The following is a 25,938-nucleotide window of genomic DNA, read 5'->3' as shown; positions in this document are numbered from 1 at the left end:
GCTGGTTCTGGGACAGGGTGAGAATGCCTTCCATCAGAGGACGAGGCTTTGGGGCTGATGTTGTCTTACCTGAGACCAGGTGGTGCAGGCAGCCTCCTCAGCTCTTTGCCTGTTCCCAACACGGCTGTTGGTTGTTTGCAGCATGCTCTCTGCATGATTTCTTTAATCTTCTGTTGTTTTCCATCTTCAAGCTGTCCCGTGAGAGTGTTTGTTGCCCTCATTTCTTCCCACTTGCTCTCATCTCTCTTCCTCTCTGCTCCTCTTATCCTCCAGTCCTTTTTTCTCCCTTAGCCGTGTGCACATTGTCCCAGCCTTAGCAGACATCAAAGAGATGTAAAGGATTGGATGTCCCTTTTGTAAGTCGATCACCTTGCCCTGTCACTGTGAATATTCATTCGTCTCCAGGCTGCAGGCAGCCCTGGGGTGAAGGAGCACCTCCACTACCGGTGGGTCTGTGGTGCCAAATTTGTGCAGAGCTAACTGCTTTGGTTCAGTGGTACCCTGCAGCAGGAGATTTTACAGGTTAATTCCAAACCACTATGAAGAGTCGCACCTTTTTGTGCTGCATGTTCATTGGCCTTTGATTCCCCCTCCTCCCTGAGTCCCAGGGCAGCAGCACACCCCTTATTTTTCATGTAATTTTGGTGCCCATTTCTTGATTGTTTCTTGTCATATCATTCTTTCCAGTCCAAATTAGTTCAGTCATTTCAGTCTTGATTTTTCTTTTCATTTAATTTCATTTTATTTTTCGTTTCACTGGTGTAGAGCCGGCCTTTGTCCCAGGTGTTGACCTCCAGCACACCCCACAAAAAGCACCTGTGGTGCAGCATTTGCACTTGTGAAGAGGTGCAAGAGCCAGGAGAGCAAAGCCTGGCTTTGCAGGGAGGAGCTGGTGCTGAGCTCTCGTGTCTGCCCTTCTCTGGGAGGCTGCAGGAGGCTGGGGCTGCTCCCTCTCCTCCCCCTGGACCCGCTGGGCTCAGGGGATGCTCACACCCTTTGCCTCTACGTGTTCTCACATACCTCAGCTGAGGTGGGAAGATCTGTCAGAATCTGATAAAACAATCACTGAACTGGGAATTGAATGAAACTGGGGATTTGGATTGCCCAAAGCCCAAGTGAAGTGATGGACAAATGGCAGGGAGGAGCTGTGCCCAGCTGAGCTCACAGCCAGCAGGATGGTCACTGCCTCCACGCAATTCAGCAGGCTCCAAAGCACACTTTAAATACATGAACACAGTCATCAAGTGCAGGCAGCAGCTCAGCTGCTGGAGCTGAATTTCAGCCTCAGCAAAGACAGGTGAGAAGTGAAGCTGAACTGACATCTCCATCTCCTCACGTGTGTGTGAGCCGACAGCAAAGCCTGAGATCTGCTGGGAGATCAGAAGTAGCCGAGACCACGAGTGGAGATTAGGGCTTGGAACATCTTCTCTTACATCAGTAAGCTTTGTTTATTGCAACCAGCTATTTTGATTTCTTAATCCAAGAGTAAAGCCTTCTGGCATTGAGCTTGTGGGATAATAAATGAAAGGATAATTCAGTGCAATGGGAACTTCTCAGTCAGCTCAAAGAGATTCAACACCAGCACGGTGTGGTTTTCTGTGGAGGTGTCAGTACGTGGGTACCTGTTGCCTTTGCTCTCTTGCTGACAGTACATAAGCCTAAGTAGGTCAAACAGGAACAATACTCATTTTTAAAAGAGAACTATAAGCATTTCTAGTTTCTCTCTCTCCTTCTCTCTCTCTCTTTTTTTTTTTTTTTTTTCCCAGGACTTTAATCTTTTATATGAAGAAGCAAAGTATTACCAGCTGCAGCCAATGATTAAGGAACTTGAACGATGGAAACAAGAGAAAGAACAAAGGAAACATTTCCAGCCTTGTGACTGCTTGGTTGTGAGAGTGACTCCAGATCTGGGGGAAAGAATTGCATTGAGTGGGGAGAAGGCTTTGATAGAAGAGATCTTCCCAGAGACCGGGGATGTCATGTGCAACTCTGTGAACGCGGGCTGGAACCAGGACCCCACCCACGTTATCAGGTTTCCCTTGAATGGATACTGCCGGTTGAACTCAGTGCAGGTAATGAACGGCCTCAGCCATTGTGGGGTGATTTTTTTACTCTGTCTTATTCAATTATATGCAAATTATTTGCTTCTGCCCAATTACTTTCAGTGCTTATTCTGCAAGGAAACATTTTTCTGCCTGGTGAGATCACAGTCTTTCAGGTTTTCCTAAGTCTAAGCAGAAAAATACATTTAGATTTTGTGTATGTTAGTGCCATGCTGGCCTCATAATGGTGTTATACTGATAAATGCTAATTTTTTTCATCAATGTATAGCCTTTGGCAGTTTTTTTTTTTCCTCCAAAGTGCCTCTAGGAAGAAAGAGAGAGTTCCAAAAACTACAAAAAAAATCTCCACACCATTTTATAGAAAATGCAACAATGTGTAAATGCATAATTTATGTCTCACTCATAATTAAATGATGGTGCCTGCGGGATGGACTTAAAAAAATTGATCTCTGCACTTTTTTTTTTTTCAAAAGGATGTTCTATAAAAATTGCCCAGAGTATTTTAAACAAAAATGTATTTCATTTTATACTCAGAGTTTTGACATTAGGTTTAAAATTAAACATACGAAACAAAAGAAGATAACTGGACAGATAGGTGGATGGCAGCAGGAATAAATAGGTGGTGTGTGTTTGGGCAAGCAGTGCCATTTCTCAGGGATCCCCAGAGCTCTGCTGCTGTTCCTGTCCTGGGGCTGTGGGGAGCAGCCAGGCCATGGTGCCCTTCCCTGGGCTTTCATTAACTCAGGCAAGACAGAGCTCCTGCTTTGCTGTGTGTTCCTTTGGAGCACGCTGCAAATGCTCCTGTTATGGGAAGGGAAATCAACCTAGAGGGGAGCATTTCCCAAGTTACCATCCTGTGCAGAAGGGCTGTGGGAAACGCCACGGCTGCCGTGACAAACTCCTCTGTGGGCAAAAACCCACAGCAGAGCTGCTCCGTGGGCTGGGCTGCCTGGGGAGGACAAGAACCCGGAGCTCCTGTGCCTGTGTGGGTGTTGCACGGGCTCAGGCACCCTGTGTCCCCCAGGCTGCCAGGGGACATCTGCAGGAGAGCTGCAGTCACCTGCCTTTGTAAAGCTGGGTGGAGTCAGGAGTGATCCCAGTGCACTCACCTGAACCCAGCCCAAACCCAGCTCCTCGCTGCCTTCTGGATCCACACTCCCAAGAGGTGTTGGTTGAACTTCACCAGGCTGTGGTTAATTCTGCACAGTCCTCAGCAATTTCACACTTGGCAAGGTTTGGGGGGGTGGGTTTGGGGTGGGTTTGGCAGGGTTTGGGGTGGATTTGGGGTGGGTTTGGCAGGGTTTGGGATGGGTTTGGCAGGGTTTAGGGTAGATTTGGGGTGGGTTTAGCAGGGTTTAGGGTGAGTTTGGGATGGGTTTGGCAGGTTTAGGGTGGGCTGGGTGTGGTCAGAAGCAGCTCTGGGGACAGGGAGGTGTCTCAGGCTGTGCTGGGGGGAGAGGGAGCAGTGCAGCTCAGGAAGAGCATTTGTGTCCCAGCCGTGCTGTCCATGGGACCCATGGACTCCATGCTGGAGGAACTGAAAGCAGAAAGGGTCACTGAGAGCCACTGACCAGCTCAGCACAGCCTGGCAGAGCTCTGGGTGCCCACATGGCTCTCCTTTACCCAGTGCTGAAACTCCCAGGATACATGTGCTACATGTGTAGTAAAAGCTGAACACTAATTACTGGTATGATTTGAATGTGTTTTGAATTCAGTCAAAATTCAGACAGAATCAAAGGGTCTCTTTGCAAGTTCATGTTGTGGAAAAAATTAAATTTCTGTCAAAGAGTCTACAGTATAAGTAATGCTCTTAAATTACATCATTTTACTAAATTACATCATTTTACTATATAATTAATAGAAAGTGTTTTCAAACACTTTCTGGAAAATGATGCATTTCTGAGACCAAAGGCTGATGAAATCAGCAGCTAATTGGCATTGGCTCTGATGAACTCTGGTCAGCACATGGGCACTGCTCTTCCCCCTCCAAGGATTTTCTTGGCAAAACAATATTAAGTGAAAACTTGGAAGTACAGTGAGGCAAATGCACAGACTTAAGGGAGATGGGTAGTGATTGGAAGAGCAGAATTGCTTGCAAAGAATCCCAAAGAGCAGCACAGGAAGCCTGTCTGCTGTTTGCTGAGGTGATACATTACTTCTGTCTCCCTGGGGTCTGCTCAGTGTATTTGGTAGCACAATTGCAATATTTCTACATTTTCTTCTATATTTGAAAAATATTTTCATTACATGCTTTATATCAAGAACTGTGCATATAAAAACAACATCAACACCTAATAGGCAAAAAAATTACATTAACTCTTAGTTTTACACCCATTTGTAATTATATGTAGGTATAGGTTTTTTCAGCTCCTTGCAATAGGTTCTGGTGGGAATCCTGAATTTAACTTAGAGAAAATTCTGTTACACTTGTGAATATTGAACATTAGGTCTTCATAATTAAGAATGTATTTGTTAATATTCTGCAAAAATTAAATGAAATGCACTAAGTGAAAGGATCAGGTTTCCATTTGGAAAACCTTCCAACAAAATCAGATGTGCTTGGAATATTGGAAGGCATCATATATTAAATCTGAGCACAAATCCTCTATTTAATAATGTGCATGTGTCCCTGTACATGGGAGAGTCACAGCTGATACTCAGTCTTTGGCATATTCTCTTTGGAGATTTGCAGCAAGGTAGCAGAGATGGTCACTGCTTTCCCCCTGTCTGTATCTTACCTTCAGAAGAAATAATGTGTATGGAGTCAAATTCTCTAAATGGAATTTAAACCTGTCCATGTTGAAAATGCTGCTCAGTCTCATGCAAGGAGACTCATGGAAGGAACCTTTCTCCCGTGACCCGAGCTCAGCCTCATCCCAGGGACACTTCAAACTGCAGTATTTAAACATCCTCAGCATTGTTTACAGGATTTGGCCTGTTCCATTTCTTGCTGAGAAAATTGATGATCCCAAGGTTTTTTACACCAGATTATAGCCTGCAGTCTGGTCCTTCCAGCACGTTCTGAGCAAAAATGAATGGCTTTGTTTGGCGCTCTGAGGTGTGCTGCCTATCTGGGCTGCCTGTTTGCAGAGAGAGGCTCAGTGAAAAAGAATCCTGTGTTAACATCCAGCTTTCCATAGCTTTGGTCTGAGGCAAGCCAAGGGCACCCCCCTGCTTGTTTTGTCTTAGAAGCAAATTGATCTAAAAAACTTTTTAGCAAGGATTTTGAAGTCCCATCTCTCTCAGAAAGCTTACCTGTCAATCCTCTGTTCCACTATCCAGTTCAGTGGGAGAAGCCTCCTTTCCCATGGCTGGGTTGTCTCATCTTCATCCTGTCAGGGCTGGGAGCAGTGATCATAAAACAGGCAGAATATATTCCAGCCTGAGAAACAGCAGCCTGCTGAAGTCTTATTCCTCCTCCTGTCTCAGACTCCTCCTGCCCTCCTCTCTGAGGAGGAACACTGTTGGTGTCTGCACCCCATTTCTGTCCTACAGGCCACTACAGCCTGGGTGAGTAAGAGGGATGAAAGCTTCCTATCTTAAATGTGTTTTATTAACCCACTCTCCTGCCTCTTCTTTTCTTCTCTCCCACTTCATTTTTCTTCCATACTCTGGTGTGCTTCTTTGATCTTTCAGTTCTACTACTGTCTTGCAGTGTGGAGTATGTAAAAATCAGGGCAGAAGTCAGGGAGGTTTGGCAGATGTGACTTTCTGAGAATGTTAAGTCCCTGTGTCCCAGGGCCAGGCAGAGCTCCTCAGGCAAGTTGATTTTCATCAGACTCGGCATGACTTAGGCAAAGCTCTGCTGGAGCAGCCTCTTTGCCCATCCTGAGAGCCAGGGTAGAAGGAGTAAAACGTTTTAGTTAGTCCTGAAAAGCCAAAGCCAGGATGAAATGCAGATGGATAACACAGGCAGCCCCGAAGGAGGGATCGAACGGATTAAAGCCAGCAAATGCTGCTGCCATGGTTTGCATTGCACCATGACACCACCTTGGACACAGCTGTCCTTCCAAAATCACGTTTCTGCAAAGAGCAAAGCCAACACTCAGAAGAAATGTGCACTGAGATGTGCATGGTGGCTCTGTGTGAGGGCAAGGGCAGTGCTCTGGTGTAAGCACTGAGGAGCTCACACTCAAACTGAGCACAGACCAAACTCTTCTAGAACCTAAGTCCAGGAAAGCAGGGGTTGACTCTGTCTGGAGGTGCATGTGTTGCTTAGACATTTCTCTAGGATGAAGAACAAGTTCCTAAAGGGCTTGGTCCAGGTTGCTGTGGGTGCAGAGAGGCATCACACGGGGCTGGTGCTGCTGTGACCGGGATCCTTGGGTTTAGTAAACCATGGGGTCACATCCCTGTTCCTCCAGTGGGAGCCACACTTTGGGTGAGGTCTTGGAGAGCAGTGCAGGCTGCTGCTCCTTGATGGCATTTATCAGTAGAGAAAAACACTGCAGCCACTTTTCCAGGCTGCTGCCAGGACTCAGGAGAGCCTGAGTGAGTCCTGCACTGTGATCTGCCCAAGGTGGGTCTGGCACTGCCCTCACCTGACTCTGGGAAAAGCCTGCTGTGTCCTGCTCTGCTGGGGAGCCAAAAATCAACGATGCCAGTGCCAGGATCAGTATATCCTGGGGAAATGTGCTGCGTGACAGTCGCAGAAATTAAAGTCGCCTCTGGGTTCCTTAAATTCGTGCATCCAAACTGCACCAACTTTTCTTTAGGAGGATAAAGAGAAAATATATATTTGGGCAGTACAGATTAACCTCTTTCTTGGGCCAGAACATTTCTCTGTTGTCCATGTCCTGGCTCTGCATCCTGTCCCTGCTGTGCTTTGCTCCCTTCCAGCGAGGGCAAACAGCTGGGATTGCCACAAAGGTCTGGTGGATGTGTCATTGAACCCCCAATACATTTTTATCTGCCAAGGAAGAGCTTCTCAGCCCCCCTTTCTCTCTGACTCTTCACATTACTGATGAATAATTGGCACTTTTTATTAGAACTCAAACCTGATGTTGCTTTCTATAAGCAGTGAGAGCATCACCACAGTCTGGTATTTTACTATATAACCTACTAAACTGCTCTGCAGAGTGCTTATTTCTTTGATTAATTTTTGTTTTCTACAGAGGTTTGCTGAGAGCGAGACTTTAATCACAGGATAGTCATTTAACAATAAGTTATAGAATTATTGCTGAGTAATATTCATTCAACGAGGACTCGAAAGACTAAATCCATTATTTAGACCTGGTGCTTCTGAATGCTTTTGTCACTAAAATTTGCTAAATATTAATCTGATTTTTTTTCCCCTCCACATTGCAGGTGCTCGAAAGATTATTTCAGAAGGGATTTAACGTGGCAGCTTCCTGTGGTGGTGGGGTGGATTCCTCCCAGTTCAGCGAGTACGTGCTGTGTCGCGAGGACAGACGACCACAGCCCACCCCAACAATCAGAATAAAACAGGAGCCCCTGGACTAGACCCTCCCTGTGCCCCCTTTGTAACCGTAGAAGTGTTTAATAGTCCCTGATGTGAAACACTAAGGATTTGCAAAACAGTATTAGCAAACAGATTTTGACTTTATGTTGCCAATTAGTGGTATTCTGAAACTACCTGTCACGTAGCCAGCCATGGAATGCATTTGAAAATCCAGCTGTCTGCTCACGGTGGAGCTCCTGGGCACACTCAGCGTGGCAGGGCTGGGATGTGCTCTGGGCTGACCAGCAGTGGTGTGGAACAGGCAAAGCTTGGGAAACCCTGGCCCTGGACTGGACTTCTGCAGCAAGAGCCATGGAAGCAGTGGATGTGACCAGCAGGAGCCCAGGGACACCCCAGAGCTGCTGCGCTGCGGGGGCGTCTGCGGGAGGAAGAACCCCAAAAGCTGCACTGAGAGCCTCCCCTGACTGCTGGCCCTCCTCCATATCAGACGTGCTTCACACCCCAGCACCACGCTCAGCTGGTGATTGTACTCACCCACATGAGCAAATGGCTTATTTTTATACTACATTTCCAACTGAGGTCTCTCTCTGTGAACAGGATCCAGAAGCAGAAAAGGACTGATTCGTAGTCACTGGTGCTCAGTACTTAACCCCCTCCCCAAACCAAACCAAACAAGTGACAAGAAATTAGACAGGCCCACTTATGGCAATATTTGCAACAGTAGGGATCTGGAAGCACAAAATAAAATGCCATCCACCATCACACGAGGGTCACACACCCCACGTGGAGCTGTAGCTCTTTTAAAGCCAATCTTGTTTTGACACAACATCTGTTAAGTTCTGCATCATCAAAGAAGCGTGGTTCTACCAGGCAAGCCACCCCTTGTTAATCATTTACCAGCCATCTTAGGAGCCCACTTTAAGAATTTTGGACAAGCCTACTCTTTGTGGGCCTGGAATTCTTGCAAAGAGTTGTTAAAACCCTGTATTGCCATTGCCAGATGAAAGCAGGCCACCTTCAGTTTAAATTGTTTGATTATTTTAAATTATTATTAAAATTTGAATTCTGTAGCTGCCCTCTATCTGTGTAACTTTCTCTGTAACAAAGTCAGGGGTCTGTCTGCAGGAGGGTCCTGCTTCTGTCAGGACTTGGCACTGACTCACAGGGCTTTCTAACTCAGGAGACAGCACCGTGTTTGCAGGTGCAAGGTTATAAATAGCATTCTGCTAAATCCTGTTTATTGCTGTTTAGCATGATTGGGTCCTCAATCACTAATTCACATGGTAATCACAGTTTAGTTTCTCCCACATTAATTTATAGAATACTGTTGTAGATGCTGAATTTTAATTAAACTCTTTTTAGATGCATTAATATGGCCATATGGAACAAGGGACAGAGTATTAAGTGGTCAACAGTTCTTAATGCAAATTGGTCGCAATCAGGCAAAATTTAAAAGTCGTGTTTAAGACTAATATTTTCAAAAGCAATGAGCTGTACTGACTATCCAAGGTAAAATCTAGGCAGGGGTCTAATTTTTGGAAAAGGGCTGGATACCTGTCCATGGAAAATCAGACCTCTGCAAGGTTTCCTCACCTTGGTCACCCAACTCAGAAATCTCTAATGGCAATCCTGGCCGGTCGGCCTGCTACCTTAGCAGAACAGTTGAGCAAATCTGTCTACTTTAAGAGTTGTAAAGTTATTTTATTTTGTGGTTTTATACTTGTACAACATTCTAAAGTTGCTAGGCATTGCCATATTTGAATATATGGCACAACATTCACCTTTGTATGTAAGATATCTGTAGAATTGTATATTATACATTTAATATTGTAAAGAACTTAACGTATAATTGTCATGTATTTGTGTATGCACATTTCTTATACAGTACTTCATGCCATAAACATTTCTGTAAAGTAAATGAACAAAAAGTAGCACATAGGGTGGAACACTCACTGTATCTCCCATGTTGTTTGAAAGAGGTGAGAATTTTTGATTGCATCTTCTCCAGCCCTTTGCTCCGTTCAGCTTGATGTAGCCATGTCTTACAAAAAGATAGAAGTGTTTTATTTATTACTTTCATACCTTTAAGTCCAAAGTATCCTTCAATAATCCATTCAGCTTCTTGTTTTTATCCTGTATCCACTCCTGCCCTGCCCTCTGGCAGCACACCCTGTCCAGTTCTTACCTCTCAGCCAGGGAATAAAGGTGATTTTCCATCCCAGGGGCTGCTGCTGCCCCTGGTGCTCTCCCCAGCAGCTCTGGGGAGCGCAGACTGGGATGGTGCTTTTACACATCTGTGGAACGTTGGAAGTATTTGTGGTTGGTTGGGTGGTTGGTTTTTCCTCAGTTTGGTGTTTACTGTATTTTTTTATGGCTCAATAAAGCAGCTCCCGTAGCTGGGGCAGCTTTGCTGAGGTGGCATTGGAAAGGGTTCCAGGCTGCGCCAGCCGAGTTAAATGTGAACTTGAGATGGAAAGTTGAAACCATGACATCACAGCATTGACTGCAAAACAGCACAAAGGCAAGGAAGACATGTGGAAACAATCACTTTCTTAGAAGAAATATGCCTTTAAAAAAAAAAAAAAGTTAAGCTAGGACATGTTCTTTTAGTTAGTAACTTCAGGTCACTTATTTAAAGATTATTACAGTTTCATTTATATATTTTTTACTTATTTCCCTATATTTTTAGGCATCAATATCAGCAAAAACTGATTTGAATATTTCCTTCTGGCCTTAAACCACAGCAACATAACCTAATGAAGAACATTGCTCAGCATCAGTAAGATGTTTCAAAGCACCACAGGAGCCAGAGAAGCTGTGGTGTGCAGCCAGCACATGTTTGCGTGGCGAAGGCCGAGAAGCAAAGCACAGCCTGGTTTAGGTTTTTCACCTAATCCCATTGAGCAAAACTGTTCTGATTTGCTGTTGCTGAGCACTGGCCCCGTGCTTGACAAGCACGAGGCTTCACAAGCACTTTGTGTCCAGGCTGTCACAGCTCCAGTGGCAGAAAGTGAAAGAGAAATGTTCTGTTGTGCTTGTTGGACTCCTCGCTCCCGAGAAAGCCACTGCTGAGTGCATCCATTCTCTCTACTGATGGCACCGAGGTTTGTTGACAATTTTATTAGATGTTTCACAAAAGGATAAGAATCAGCACAACAAAACATTGAAGTATTTGGTTTTAATATTTGTTTGTGGGTATTCTGTTAATATTTTAATGCAAAATGTTTCTGACCAGTGCTTAAGAACTACAAGACAATGTGAAATTCATGTTTGATAAATTAATACTGTATGTCACTCGATGTGTTACTTTAGTAAATTGTTTTATTTCTTTACAAAATAAGTACAAATAAGGGAGTATGTTTTCACACAAATTGGGGGTATTTACCAGTATGTACAGAAATCATCAAAATAACGTAACTCTAATAAACACAAGGCCTTTATAAACAATATGTACAAATTATCAATACATTTAAAACATAACTTTACACTTCCTGGCCTTAAATACCTTATGAATAATCTTTTGGCTAAATAGCAGCAGTATAAATTTTCTTCTGCTTTTCATAAACCTTAAAAAATAATTAAAACCTTTGTTTTTAAAACTATTGGACAAATAGTTCTATTTGTGCTTTCGCTATGGTTTCCCATCAAAAAAAATATTGCCTCAAAAAAGTGGCAAGCATAACATAGTAAAACCAGAGAAGATAAATAAGCAAACGTCTCCCTTGCGTGGTGAGTGTAACACTGTGAACTCTGCAGCTCGTGGCTCCTGCCCGCTCCTGTCCCACTCGATCCCCATTCCTCAGGCTCACACCAACCCCGCTCGGCTCCCTGTGGGCCCAAATTCTGCTTCAGCAAAGCTTTTCAAAGGCATCCACCCCACCTTTAGGTGCTGGCAGCTGCTCCTTAAAGCCACTCCGGGCTGGAGGCTTTGGTGGCAGAGGTGTCCAGGAGAGCTCGCCTGCTCTCCCCACTGCAGGAGCAGGAGCGGCCCCCAAAAACCTTTACAGCGACTTTAAAAATCCATATAGAATACTCTAAAATCTTTACTGAACAATATTCTCTTTTAAAACCACCGTTAAACCGTACTCTTTGCAATAAATAAATTAACATTTATTTTTTTTTTTAGAAAATAAAACCCAACTTTGAATCTTGTTACTAACCGGCTGCTACAAATGCGCAAAAGGTTGATGAGATTTAGAAAACAAGAGGAAGCAAGTCAAGGTAACTCAGCTGAGACCCCGCACACAGATTTCATACACTTAAGATTTGGTTCAGCAAATGGCTCAGGAAATGAGCTGTGCAGTAAAAGCAAAAATCCTAAATATATAAAATTTGTGGGAGTGTGCAGTGGCTACTCTCTGGGCTGTGCAAAAAATTGCCATTACAGCTAAGTAAAATAGCAACAGGTATCACCATGGTTAGTGAGACAGTGCTGGTAAACTGAAAACAAAACCCAGCACCGTGAGCAAACACTCAGGTGAACACCCAGGCTGGGACCCACTCCTGTGAGCCTGTCCCTGGCCTGGCCAGGAGATGGTTTAGCTGAGCCATTGCATTTGTGTAACTTCAACACCAGCCTTACCTAAACTGGCCAAATGAAGCAAGATTTCCATGTTGATTTGTGGAGTTAACATTTTAAAACCTTTTGCACATTTTTTGTGGTTTTTATATATATATTTTTTTTACATAAAGGGAATTTATTGCATGTGTCTGACAATTTTACAAAACAAAATTACTGGAACATTGACTTCTGAAAAAAATAGAAGGCACATTAAAATGACAGCTTTCAATGCAGGTTGAGCTTCTGTGGAGCAATCAGTAGAACTGTTGGCTTTATTTAAGCAGAGCTCTGTAGAGCAGGAGGGAATGGCTCATTTCTCGCTCCTGTTCCATGTAGAAGATGAAGTCCCTGAGGTTGACTCGTGTTATTTTCTGCCGCGGGTACTGCCGGGGGGAGGCCGTGCCCAGCCCAGCCTGGCTGCCCCCACACACCCCCACACCCTGCAAGAGAACACAGCACAGCTGAGTCCTGCACAGCCAAGGGCTCTGCATTCCTTTAAACAGCTCCAGTGCATCATCATCATCATCATCATCATCATCATCAGCCTCCTTCTCAACACTTTACACGAGGGGGTTTCTTACTATTATTATTTTTTCTGTTCCTCTGAGCCTCACCGAGTTAACCTGAGTAAACCTTGCTCACACACAACCCAGGACAAATCCATCCTGCTGCAGTCATGTTCACTGCACACACACCTGACCAGTTTCAATTCAGGAGCCTTTGAAGAACAAATCAATTTTCAGCAGAAAAGGCCATTAATGAATCAAATGTGTGCACGATGCTGCTGCTCATGCAAGGACTGGGAACAGGTGAGTGGTGTACTGGGAGCCCAGCTCTGTCCTCTGGTCTGCTCAAGAGAAGGGCTCAGTGTGCAGAGGTACTCAGCAAACAACCAAAAAATTAAATGGAAAAATCAAAAAGGCCCAGACTTTGTGTGATAATAAACACAAACATTAATATACTTGTTTTCACAGCTATGTTAAGTAATTATGCATTTTTAATTGGTTCATTGGTACTGAATACCTGCTGGCTTTGTATATAGAGAGGAAATTCTTAAACTGGGCCTGAGAACACCGTGATCTGAATATTTAGAGAAGGAAAGGACATAATTACAGCTCCAGTTTCATGCAGTTTAAACTGAAACCTGATGCACACACATGTTCAGTCGTTTTTTCACCCATAACAGTCCATTGTTTTTATCAATTCCAATTGGTTTGTAGCAAAATAAAGTGTTCTAACTTCGAAAAATAGGTTTTAATCTCTGAAAAAATTTAAGCTATTTTTCAAACCTTTAAGACATCTGGTAAAATTTTCAATACTTTTAATATCCCAAATTTACTTACTGCTGCTCAAACCTACCTTTCTTTCCCCAGGAAATACTTATTCTAGGATCTTGACTCCAGACATTAAGAATACAGTTAAGGGTAATTTTAATAGTGAGAGGTTGTAGGGGAAACAAATACTGAGAGCCTGGCACAGCTTCCCTCAGTCCACCAGGTCAGTCTGACTCCTCTGGTGGTGTTATTGCTCCCATACCTGCTCATTCAATTACAGCACTGGGGCAAACCCTGTTCTGTAACCACAAACACAAAAGGTTTAATGGAGTGCAATGAATGTGGCTCAGCTTGCAGGGAGCAGAGGGAGAAGCCCACAACCTTTGGGCACTCAGAGCATTTGAGCTGAGGGATTCTGCTCTCTGGGATGGAGCAGTTTTTGTTAATTAATTGATTCAGCACTGAACCTCACTGCTCACAGGAAATGCAGCTGCAAGGGCTGCTCATCCCTGCTGGAGCCAGACACGTGCTCAGTGCATAATCCATGTATTCAGCAGTGCTTCGAGTTCACACCTTAACCCAAGAAACACTTTGCATTCCTAAAAGTAAAAAAAAATAAATCATTTAAACTCTTCCTCTCTGTCTTCTACAGGTTGGAACGTCTGGACCTGCCTCTCACTGACCATGCACCCACTCTGCCAGGGCTGTGCCCACTGTTCCTAAGCCCTTAAGAAACCACTGTGTTTGTTTATTTTAAACCAAGCTGACTCAAAAAATACTTTTCTTATTCCTCTGTTCTCCCCATGGTCATCTCTCCCCTGCCCACAGCAATAATTTCAGATTTATCCTGACCACAGGACCTGTGACAAATACACTTGTAAGGAATGTGGCCACCTTAAACTCAGTGGAAGCCACTGTCCATAGGACTCTGGGCTGGGAGCATCCCACACACACCACACAGTCAGAGAAAAGCTGCAGCATTTTAAAAAACTTTATATAAAACTATTTCTTAATCAGTTGAGTTACATTTACAGCAAGGAACTGCTCTCTATTTGGACAGAGTAACTGGAATTAAGATGTGCCAGGTCATACTCATTGTATTTATCACTGGATGTACAGAACTTCAACACAGGAAGAGCATATCCTTAACCAGAACATGGCACCAAGCTCTGCACACACCTGTGAGCCCATCAGTCACCTGATCATGCTCTGGAGTTGTTTCCCAAGATGAAAAATAAGAATAAAAATTATTTTAGAAATACAGAAGCACCTCTGTAAGCTGACAGAACAACAATTTATAGGTGTCAATATGATCCCTCATATAAATCAAAACCAGTTTGTTTGGTACTGCATTGTACTCAAAATGATTCTGCAGATGCCCTATAGAAAAAAGTAGATGCCTAAATGCCATAATTATTTAATTGCATGCAGGAATTCAAGTACAGTTAAAAATAATGGCCAAGAATAGTGGGATTGAAGTAATTCAAAATTTTCTCAAGAAAAATCACATTTTTTATCAGCATGACAGATTTTTCATCAACCCAAACAAGCCCCTGTGTTGTCTGTATCTATGGCAACTAATCAGAGTTACAGAGACAAAAGCTCTAATAAAAGAATAAATGCTTGTAAATTGTTTACCTCCTTTATTTCCTGGCCTGCCACACGCAAGCCATTCCCAAATCCCACACACTCACAAATACATCAATGCTAGTTTATCTATCAGTCAACTTCTAGTTTTAATTTCAGGAAAACTTGAGACATTCCAGACCAGAAAAAAAAGCCATGTAATTTATAAATGAACTCTCAGCCTCTTCATTTTGAGACAGTTTTCCAAACATGAGTTACCTGCTATGCCCTTCCCTCCCAGCCTCTCTCTCTGTGCTCCTTCAGTCCCTCCTTGTGCCACCCCTGGGCTCTGGGGACACATCCCCCAGCCCAGCCCAGCACACTGGGGACAAACAGCCCCTCCTGGGCTCTCCCTGCAGGGCTGCAGAGAAAATCAACCCATGGAAAATCACAGGCAGGGATCTGTAACCCTGCCATGGTGCCCTGCTCTTGGTTAACCTGTAACCCCTGAGCAGCTTCACTGCACTCCTGGGAGCTGATGGGACAGAGCTCACAGCATTCCAAATCACACTGCTGCACTCACGAGCTGCATTCACCTGCTGGAAGCTACCGGGCTTCAAATGATGGCTTTGGGAGAATCAGAGTAGTCACTCCTTCAGTATGTGCACTTTGAAGCAATTCTGAATTTCTGACACAAGATTTGAGCCACCTGTTTGCTGTTTTCATTATTTTCCTCTATGAGAAAACTCATGCTGTTTGCAAAGGGAAATACAAACAGTTCAGAATAAAATCCTGACTCAAGATTTGGTAGATCAGTAGCTAAATATCCAAGAGTCTGCACAGGAACAAACCTCTCTGCGTGACAGGGACACTACACTGTGCACAGAGGGGCCAGCAAAGCCTCCTTTGTGTCTGACCACAGTAAATGTGGCTCCTCCTCAGTGTGTGCATCACCTCTCCTCTCTCCAGGAACAGTCTGACCCTCGAGGATCCCCAAAGGTTTAAAGGGGAAAGGGGACTGAGGCACACAGACACATCTCCTCCAAAATGATCTCATTCAAAATGGGCCAACGCACCCACTGCTCACAAAGCACAAGTGTCTTTGTGCATTAAATTACAATAGTTACAGCAGCAGGTGGATGGAAATCAAAGTGTGTAAGTCCCAAAAATGTGCTGTTCCCTGCTCGAGATGGAAGTGCTTTCACAGAAGAAAGCAAATGTAATACAATCTACACTTATTTTTATAACAATGATTTCTACTGTCGAACAATTACTTTTCTTTCCTTCACAAACCTGCATCCCTTCAACTTTGAATTACAGAACCATGGAAATACAGTACAATATTCCTGTCAGGGAACAGAAAGATAAGGGCAAGTAGAAGATTGCATTTAATATTTTATCCATCCTTCCTTCACCAGAAAACAATTCAGTGCTGACATCCCTGCTTTGAACAGAGTCTTGATCTGGGGCTATTGCTTCTCTGTGAGCCAGAGACAAGGCAATAATGATAAAAGATCTGCTGGGTTTCTTCCCAGGCTACATGGCACATCCTTGTGGCAGACTTCACTTCAAGCCAAAGTCTGAAAGTGGGAATCATACAGCAACAATTCAAAGCCAAGCTATGGAGTAAAATACACCAGGAATTTTGTCTCTGCAAGCTGCATGCACTGCAGAGCAGTGGGAAGATAAGGTATCTATTAGTCTGCTCTTATGAATAAGAGGTCTTGAATCACAAGAAACATTCTGGAGATATTCTGCAGCAATTATGTTTTTACTTGCATAAAATGCTATTAGATCTCTGGCTGAGAGGCACATGAAAAACAGGTATAATACTATGTATGATTAGCTGTCCCACATAAATTAGGGTTTAATTCAACACCTAGTGAGGCTAATAGCAATGATTTCACTGAAACAGCCTAAAATTAAGATGCCTCTAAAGTAGAGAAATGTAATAACTGTTCATCAGCACCTCAAAGATTAACAATACTATATGAAATATAATTACATCTACAAAAATACTGTGCATCTTTATATGTGCAACGTGGTGGCTCTACAAGTGTCTTTAGAAAGCTTCATCACCAAAAGCTATCATTTAGGCCTTCAGATGAGCAGCATTTACAGGGAGGATTAGTCCCATGCTTTCTTCAGAAGCTGGTTATTTTCATTTGCCAACATTTTTACCCTGTACTATTTTAGTGCAACTGTTCCTCCAGACTGTTTTGGCACTCGTTCACTTGCTACACCCTCCTGGATGCAAATGCATCTCCTTTCCCCTGGGCACACAAACACACGCCTCGCCCTGCAGACAAACATCAGAAAAACTGATTTGCACAAGTACTTACAAGTACTTCAAATACCAACACAATTGCAACATTTCAAAGACAGCATGCAGTAATTTTGAAATTAAGAAATAACAAGGGGAAGGTAAATCTAAAACTAAGTCGTGGATACCGTGAAAATTTTTTCTTCAGATGTGATCACTTCAGTTTATAATTACCTGATGTTATTTGAACCCAAAGAAATGGGCTGCCATTCCAATCAGCAGATTTTATATGTACCTGCTGCTTGCCTTATTACATTACACCAAGTCACATATTCAAGTGCTATTATAATAAAAAACCTGCTTGGTAAAGCAGCATCCAACCAAAATCTTGCAGCTGAGGGAACTGGGCATCTATTGCAGCCTCAGCACTCATTGCTCCCTGTGAGACAGCATTTCCCCCCAGCTGAATGAGAGCAGGGGCAAAAAGCAGCCAGTGAGGCATTTCAGTGGGAAACTGTCTGGGGAGAAGGGGACTCTGCCCCAATGCCAACAAATAATGAGATGAATTGTAGGGCAGCTTTGGGCAATGACATTTACCTGCTCAAAAGAGATGGGTGTTCAGTAGCCAGTCCTCAATGGGTAGGAACCAGATTAACTAATTTTCACCCCTTAATCAATGTATCCATGCAGTGTCTGAATAATCACTGCATTGATGTGAGGCAGAGAAACTCAGGTTTTTAGATAAGCTCTGCATTCTGCACAGACTTTTGACCTTTCCAAGATATTTTGGTCCCCCCACTGCCCGTTTGGTGTCTGATAAGAGCACAGTGCCTTGTATCCCCCAGCTCCCTGCAGCACACTCAGGATGTGCTGGTGCTGAAAGCTCTGGGTCTCCTCATCTCTTTGCTGTGAACCTGCTCTTCAGAGCAGCTACAGGTCCTGCCAACATCTTTATCCACAAGCATCTCATCCTCAACACAACCCCCTGCCTTACTTGGCCTTAAAAGCAATGACAATTTTACCTGATTAAGAATTCTTAAGTTTGGGCTGCATTCTTGCCGTGGTAATTATAAGTGGAATATTCTATTTATCCTCTTTCCACCATACATGTATATTTTCATTTTGCTTGGAATGTTTCTCCTCACATGCTTTCCAAATGTTTAATCAAGTGCTGCTCCCTTTGAAATACTAATCCTGCTGAAGTTTTTTATTGCTATTTTTCAAGCATTGTGGTGCTTTACCCTTCTCATCTTTCAATACTAACATAGTGATTTTTTCCTTGCTTTCTGTTGTTTTGTTGAGGTTTTTTTTAAGGATTTGCCTCTGTTACTCCAGCCTAGTCACTTTGTACATCCCTGCACTCTCTTACCCTGGGAGTCAGGAAACATCAAACCAACTTTGGGAGAAGCCCTACAGCCCAGATTGAAGGATTCACATTTTCCTTGAGACATATTTGATTCCCATCTGAATTTTTTCTAATATCCTTGATATTAGTTTGAAACTATCTCAGTTTTCATAGTGGGTGGCCCTTGCCTTTCTAACCTGTATGACTGTGACTTCCATTAAATCAAAACCATAAAATAATTAAAATATTCTTGACTTTCATCAATCTCTAGACACATATAACTTTAAAATTCAATTCTTTAAATATCTAATTAAAAGACACTGATAATTGCCATACAGTAAAGGCTGTTTTTTGGCCTTACTGCAGACACTCTGAGCAGAAGGGCTGTAGGGGACCAGACTCATTCACAGCAGGTTTTGGTGAGGAGAACTCAGCTCTCAGGTGAGAGCAGGGATCACACAAAGCTGCTCCATGTCCTGCCAGCCCTCCCATGACAGGGGGATGGGCAGGAGACAGAGAGAAAAGTACCCAAATCTTAAACACAAAATCACTTTCTCAGCTCTTGAGAGCATGAATTGCCCTCATTCATCTCAGCTGACTTTCGGTTCTTGAGCCTAATTATGATGTATAACACCCAGACTTTATAATAATTGTGTTTCCAGCTGTTGGCCATCCTGCTCTGTGCAAGTGCCAATCAAGGGACTTCATGCACCAAAGGACAAAAATACCCACAGATCCACCAGCTCCTTAGGACTTTACTCCTGTGTGAAATCTGCTGCTGGATTAGTCACTCTCTCTGAACAGTGATCTAAACCTTTCCTTGTAATTACCACAGGCTCCTCTGTGGATTGAGGGTAGTGCAGGGCCCTTACCCGTACCCAGCCCATTAAACAAACCAAAATAAAGCAGGCAATGCAGTTATCTCTGGATTGAGTGGCAATAAAATTAAGCCCTAAATGCTAATACCTTCAGCTTGCAGGAGAAGCACATTGCCAGAACACAGTCCAGTGTGCAGGAAACAAGACATTAACATTTGTAAATAAAAGGTGGAAGACAGCTAACACTCTATTACTGCAAATATCATGGAATATAATTAAGGCTGGTGCATTTCAGACATTAGGGAGAAGTTACCAGATCATTCAGCCATTCAGTTCTTGATTTCTTCACATTTCTTACAGCTAAGTCTCACTCTTGGCTCTTTTTAAGTTAGTGGTCTGCTTGTTTAAAAGCATTTTAAAAACTTAGACTGGCACAAAGAACTGTCAGAAAAAAGGCTCCCAAAAGGAAACAAATCCCTACAGACATCAGTAACCTTAAACAAGCCCCACTCCCTGCACTGCTTCCCCTTCCACACTATGAGGAGAGTCCCCTGCACACCCTGATCACCGACTGCTGCTTCCATCATGCTCTAAGTCCTTTTCCACGCTCCTGTCTCTCTTTCCCACACCAGGATCACTTCTCCAGGACTCACAGCAGATACACTTTGTGATCTGCATGTCTCCACCACTTCTGATTGCTCTGCATTAGACTGCCCACCTAATCTGTCCCTAAACTTCCAAAAGTGACCCTGTGCTTCATACTCTCCTCTGACCTCTAAATGTCACCCCAGGTTTTTCCTCTGACCTCCAAGTGTTAATCCAGGTTTTTCTCCTCCCTCCATTATTAGACAAAATAAGATGGCCAAGCCTTGAATAACAAGCAGAACATTTTAATTTATGAACACATTACAATTTCAACTTTGCTCTACACTTCAGAAACCCTGTGATCCCCTCTTACTCACAAATTCCCAAATCCTTATCATCCTCCAGCCCATTTCACCACAAAGCAAACAACCCATCTTTTAAAGACACTTACATTCAACACAGCCAACAACAAAGAATAAACCTTAAATTTCAAACTGAGCTATTTGAAAAAAACTCAGTCATATTTGTCTTTTATAAAGTTACCTTTTCACTCATTCACAATTGTCCCAGATCCACCTCACTGCATAAACAGTGGGATTAAATGCATCGCAAAAACTTTCCAAAAATTTCTTTAATCAACTCTATCTTGCTGTAACAAAATGATTGGGCAATCCATACCAATATCTATAGATTGTCTTCAGTCTATAGATGATCATGGAGGAGATGTAGTGATGTAGAAAACCATTTTTTTCAGATGTTAAAGCTCTACTCTTAGCTACCTCTAGCTTTTCATTTTTCCTTTTCTGATAGGTTTGAACACCACTCAGACTACCTCAAGGAAAGATTTAACAAGTGAATGTCACAACTACAACCACCTTTCCTTTATTAAAATCACCCCCAACATATATAGTTATTAATTAATTAAAATAAATTAAAAGCCAGGTAGTGTGCTCCACTACAAACAACTCTAATTAAAACAGACCCTAAAATATATTATAGAAATAAGTCTAAGCCAGACACAAAATCACCTAATCAACCATCTGATACATGCTGAAGAGCTCTTACAGATGGGTCCTGACAATTGACAGTAATCAAGGCACAAACTGACAAATCTATCAGCTCTAATTACTCCCAAAACAAAATAAACATTAATATTATATTTAAAAGAAGGTTGTAACTACAAAAGGAAAACCTTTACCAAAGCACTGGCTGAAAGCAGAGGCTGGTGATGTGATGTTTTTGGCTAAGTTAAACAAAAGGCAGAGGAGCTGGCACAAGAAGCCAGGGCAGCAACGTGAGAATGGAGCAGATGCTGGGCCAGGGCACCCAGGCAGACAAACAGCGAGGGATTACTGCAGTAATTACAGAGCCAAGGGAAAGGGCAGTGTGGAATTCCCAGTGTGCTCCATGGCATGGAATGGTGCTACTGGCCTATTTTTCCCATTGGCAGTAGGAGGGGAGGCAGCTCCAGTAGGAGCAGAGCATTATGATACAACACAACATGAGCATTAGAAAATGCGAGATGAATCTCAAGCCCAGAGGCTCTTTAGCACCACTCCAAATCACAACTCTCTGCCTTCATTTTTCTTCTTTGCTACTATTCCACTTCTTCTCTCAGTACTTCTGACTTGATTAACCCTTTTTTCTCTTTCTTGTCTTGTACCTTCTTGTTTTCATGGTACCTCAGCAGATTCCTTAAAAAGCATCTGAGTATTAGCAGCAGAGATTATAGATCAGCAGGCAGCTTTTCTGACCTCCTCTAACCCAGTGAATGAAGCTCCAGTTGTTTCCAGTGAGAAATTTATCACTTCATTGGCACCTCAATAAGACAGCATGCTCTTTTGATGATCTGGCCCCTGAATAAAAGTTACAAAAATCATAAATCAAACTGCAACCTGTTTTTAATGGTCTGAATTCAAGTGCTGTGAATCTGTTTTTTTCTTCAAATACTTTCCCCAGAAATTCAAGTCTAACGAGCCTGAAACAGACTTCCTTAAACACAAGCTTCATTTTTCTTTTCTGGGAATTAGAAAAGATGCAGTTATGTGTTACACCTCATTTCTGCTATCCCTTTCTGGAATGGTGAGTTCTGGTGTTTGCTTTAACAAATTACATCTTTCTCATTAACCTGGCCTGAAATGATGAAATTCATTTTTCAAGCTCTTTTTTGGTCTTTCTACAAATCCATGCTAGGATCCTTGATCTTTCCACACTGTACACATAAAGTGCTACCTGAATGCGTGCAGCAGCACCATATGGTACAGTAGGTTATAACTATTTTACCATCTGTTCTATCTGAACTCTAACCTCAATAATCCCCTATCAGCCTTTCCCGTTAACTGCCACGGCTCTTAGATCTTGGCTTCTACTTACTCCTTTAAAATTAAATTGCAGCAAAATGCAGGGCCAGATCATAGACTGCTCTTCAGAAGCCTCCACTGCTCCCCAGGTGACTTCATTTGGCCAGGGTCTTAAACAAATTATGCCTTCAGAGCTACAGCCCTTCTTTTTTTTTCAGTGAAAAAGACAGATCAGTAGCTGGAACATTCTTCGCTCTGAAAAATATTGCTCAAAATCCTTCTGTATCCTTTACATACTCATTTCCAAAGTACTTTGTTTCTATTGTGCTGTTATTTAGAAAAGGGCATGCCCTTCAGTGGAACTACAGATTCCAGATTCCATACTGGAATTCCAAACTCCTTTCCAGGAGCAAACTTGAGGGCTGGCCCTGTCTAACCACCTCCCACTATGGGCCAAACTCAGTTTCTCCACAAACAGCATCATTAACCATCATTATTAACCCTTGACTCCCTCCATGTACCCATAAAACCCCAACAGCAGCATCACAGTGAACAACAAAATGTTCATTTTATTGCAATAAATCTAAATTCTAGCCAAAAGTTTCTGTAAACTGAGAGAAGACATTTGAAAGTTTTATTACTAGTAGGTTTGCTGGTTTTGTGTTTCGTTTGAGCTACAGGGTTTTTGTTTTGTTTTGGTGTTTTATGGTTTTATTTTGTTTTACTTTTAAGACTGGCATCTCATGTCATCAAGTTCTATTTCATATAGATGCTGGAATTTGAAAGTTAGCTCTAATTCCAGCTAGAACAGCTCATCTGGTGGACTGCCTTCAAATTTAAAGTCTGCTTCATTTACAAAAACTTCAGAAATAGCTACATTGTAATTAAAATCCATGAAAGACTGTGGCTTTGGTATAATTTATACATACCCATGCAAAACTACCACATACACACAGACATATGGAAAACAAAAATATATTTTTAATATATACTAATCACAGCCACAAGAATATGCCCCTCTATTTTTTACTACAGTACTTGACAACACCAGTTCTTATGGATGATGAAATTGAAGAATCAAATATGATTATCACCAATTACTATTTTACAATATCCATATTCAAGTCAAAACAGTAAATTATAACAGCTCAGTAAACTTCTCTGACTCATTATCAACTGAACCAGACTGTAATGCCTACACAATGAAAACTATATTTGTAAAAGAGTATCTTTATAAAATTATTCAACTTCTATAATCAGTATAATGCCTTCTCCTTAAAAGCAATGGTATCTTCTCCATTTTGAAATACCACATCTTGTGTAAAACATTGTTTCCTTTTGGATTCCTGTTTGGTATCGGAACAAAAGGGGAATTTGATTTTTTGAATGTGTGAAGAAATCAGTTCGTGAGATATAATTTTGCTTTTTCACACATGAGCAGTTTAAATATGTTATTCAATGTTATCTTGAGGCACAAACATAAGGCATGGAGGTTAGAGAAGTCAAAACTACATACTAGTCTGTTACCTCAAATGTCTTCCAAAACACGCAGCTGAAGATTATCATGGCATCTATGGTTTAATTATGGTTTAATTAACTTTAATTGTCATCTGGGTCCTATTATACAGAGGGTATACAGTGCCTATACAAATATACAGAGTCCCTAAATATATAATTCCACACGTGTTTTTCTAGCACACAAATGGATCTGTGTTCTATAGCTTTACTTGGGGGAAGAGAGCAGCGTTTTGTTTCTTCTGCAGTTTATGCTAAAACAGTTTTCCTCCACACCCTCTACTACAGCAGGGAAATAAGAGCTGCAATGGTTAACAGCTGGACTTCACTTTTACCCTCCACATACAGGAGGGCACAGGGTCTCCCCCCACCACCAATTCCTCTTTGCATTCTAAACATTTCCACCTCTGCATAAAAATGACTTTTTTATTATGCACTTTCACAGGCTTTCCTAGGTGGCACCCCAGGAGCATAATCCTGATTCACAGAACAAAACCATGGAATTACCCCAGCTGCATAATTCATTGGCCATGAACAGGAGCTGGCCAAGCCATGATCTTATCTGGCAGAGTCTGGGGAGCACCTGTGGGAATCTCTGCCTGGGGAGAGGCCCAGACATCCTTGGGCATCTTGGGGTGGCCAAGGGGAAGGAGGACAAAGGAGAGGAGCCATCCTGCAGCCTGGACCTCTCCAGGCACTCAGCCCTGCCTTTGTCTGCTCAGGTGAATTGGTGCAGGAGAGGTTTCTTGCAGCTGTCTCCACAGCCACATTGCAAGGAGCCAACACTTAACTGCAGGAAAACACCTGAAGTGGAAATACTCAAAGTATATACTACAGGTTTACTTCAAGCTCCTTCAGAGGCAAGACTGTAATTTGAAAATCAGACATTGCTCAGATGACAGAAACAAAACACAGTTATGGAGTATTCCTTACTTTGCATCTATTTTTCTATCATCATGCTGATGAAAAGCTCTCAGTATTCTGGCAAATTTCCCAACAGAAACTTTTTAGACGCCGTCTTTAGAGAATTGCAGCAGGTCCTTTTATTACTGTTTGTTTGTTTTAATTTACCAGAGTTGCTCTCCAGTTCCATCTAACCTTTGAAAAACAGCATCCTGTTTGTTCTGATGATCAGGTATCTGCCATTCACTAAATTACATATGAAGACAGGCCCTGGACCACTCTTGCTGCCAGCTGGCAAAACACCTGGTCTCAGGTGAATTTCAAACGTCAAGTATTTGTATTTAAAAGAGCTATGAATTGGGTTCTAGTGTGTAACATTTTACCTTATAATAAAGACTAAGCCAGAAAACATTTCAATTCTCAACAATGTTTTCATCCTGCATTATAACAAACATGAGTGGCAGAGAGACTTGTCAGCCCAGTGGTTAAGGCACTATTCATCTTTCATCTCCTAGATCTGGGCTGCAACCACTCTGCAATAGACTCACTTTCTCACTAGAAATGTCATCTCGCAGCTGAGAAACCTTCTTGACAAATATGTTTTTGAAACAGATGTATTTTTGCTAAACATTTTATCTTTGACAAAAATGTATTTTGACAGAGGAAGTTTCATAGCAATTTTTTTTTCACCAGCTTTAATAACAACTTAGACTTTTAGTGCCTAAATGGGGAAAGCTGCTCAGCCTCTGCCTTGCTGGTTGAGGTGAGGCTGGAGCAATGACCATTGCTGTGAGCATCCCATGGAAATCTGTGTCCATTTCCCACTGCTCTGAACCCATTTCCCACTGCTTACCCCGAGCCAGTGAGCCACTGTGGCATTCTGAGCAAGGCTATGGATGGGACATGAGCTGCTCTCATCTTCCTCAGCTGCTCTTCACAGCTTTGGCTGAACCTCCTCAGTGTACTTAAGTAGTAATTAACAACATAAATGTTTAGAATAAACAGTAAGGACAGGGCATTTGAAAAAAGAGTTAACAGATGTCCTTAACATTGCTGCTGGCCTAATAACGTTTCTGCAGTAATTTATTTGATGTGGAGTTTATTTAGCTGCTGCAAACATGAAGGGTTATAATAATCACAAGCAGGTTGCATTAAGTACAATACGACTTGGGTGTGTAACACAGTGTTAAAAATAATCCCAGAAACTGTATGCCTTGAAGATATTAGATGTGCAGTGTCTTCCACAACCTGATTGTGAAAAGCTAGCCAGAAAGCACCTTTCAGACTTAAAAAAAAAAAATATTAAAAGAAATATGAAACCCA

The 25,938-nt window shown here is 42.5% G+C and overlaps 2 protein-coding genes across 7 annotated transcripts in view; one reads left to right on the top strand and one right to left on the bottom strand.

Annotated features, from left to right (window-relative positions):
• The window catches only part of KCTD15 (potassium channel tetramerization domain containing 15), a 45,711-nt gene extending 35,122 nt beyond the window's left edge, over positions 1-10,589 (top strand). For 5 of the 6 annotated variants that reach the window (XM_058845722.1, XM_058845724.1, XM_058845720.1 and 2 more), the window contains exons 4-5: positions 1,767-2,072; positions 7,371-10,589. In XM_058845722.1, coding sequence (XP_058701705.1) covers positions 1,767-2,072; positions 7,371-7,526 — 462 coding nt within the window. In that variant the 3' untranslated portion in view covers positions 7,527-10,589. Of the gene's footprint in view, positions 1-1,766; positions 2,073-5,345; positions 5,574-7,370 lie in introns of all 6 variants that reach the window. The other variant, XR_009278348.1, reaches the window with a different exon arrangement.
• Positions 10,590-11,235: 646 nt separating this feature from the next.
• LOC131582469 (transcription initiation factor TFIID subunit 4-like) overlaps positions 11,236-25,938 on the bottom strand; it is a 148,597-nt gene continuing 133,894 nt past the window's right edge. The window contains exon 15 of the mRNA XM_058845719.1: positions 11,236-12,486. Coding sequence (XP_058701702.1) covers positions 12,319-12,486 — 168 coding nt within the window. The 3' untranslated portion in view covers positions 11,236-12,318. The remainder of the gene's footprint in view (positions 12,487-25,938) is intronic.

This window comes from Poecile atricapillus, chromosome 10 (assembly GCF_030490865.1).
Source record: "Poecile atricapillus isolate bPoeAtr1 chromosome 10, bPoeAtr1.hap1, whole genome shotgun sequence".
Lineage (NCBI taxonomy): Eukaryota > Metazoa > Chordata > Aves > Passeriformes > Paridae > Poecile > Poecile atricapillus.
Note: the sequence above shows the minus strand (reverse complement) of the source record. Positions and strands in the feature narration are given on the sequence as shown.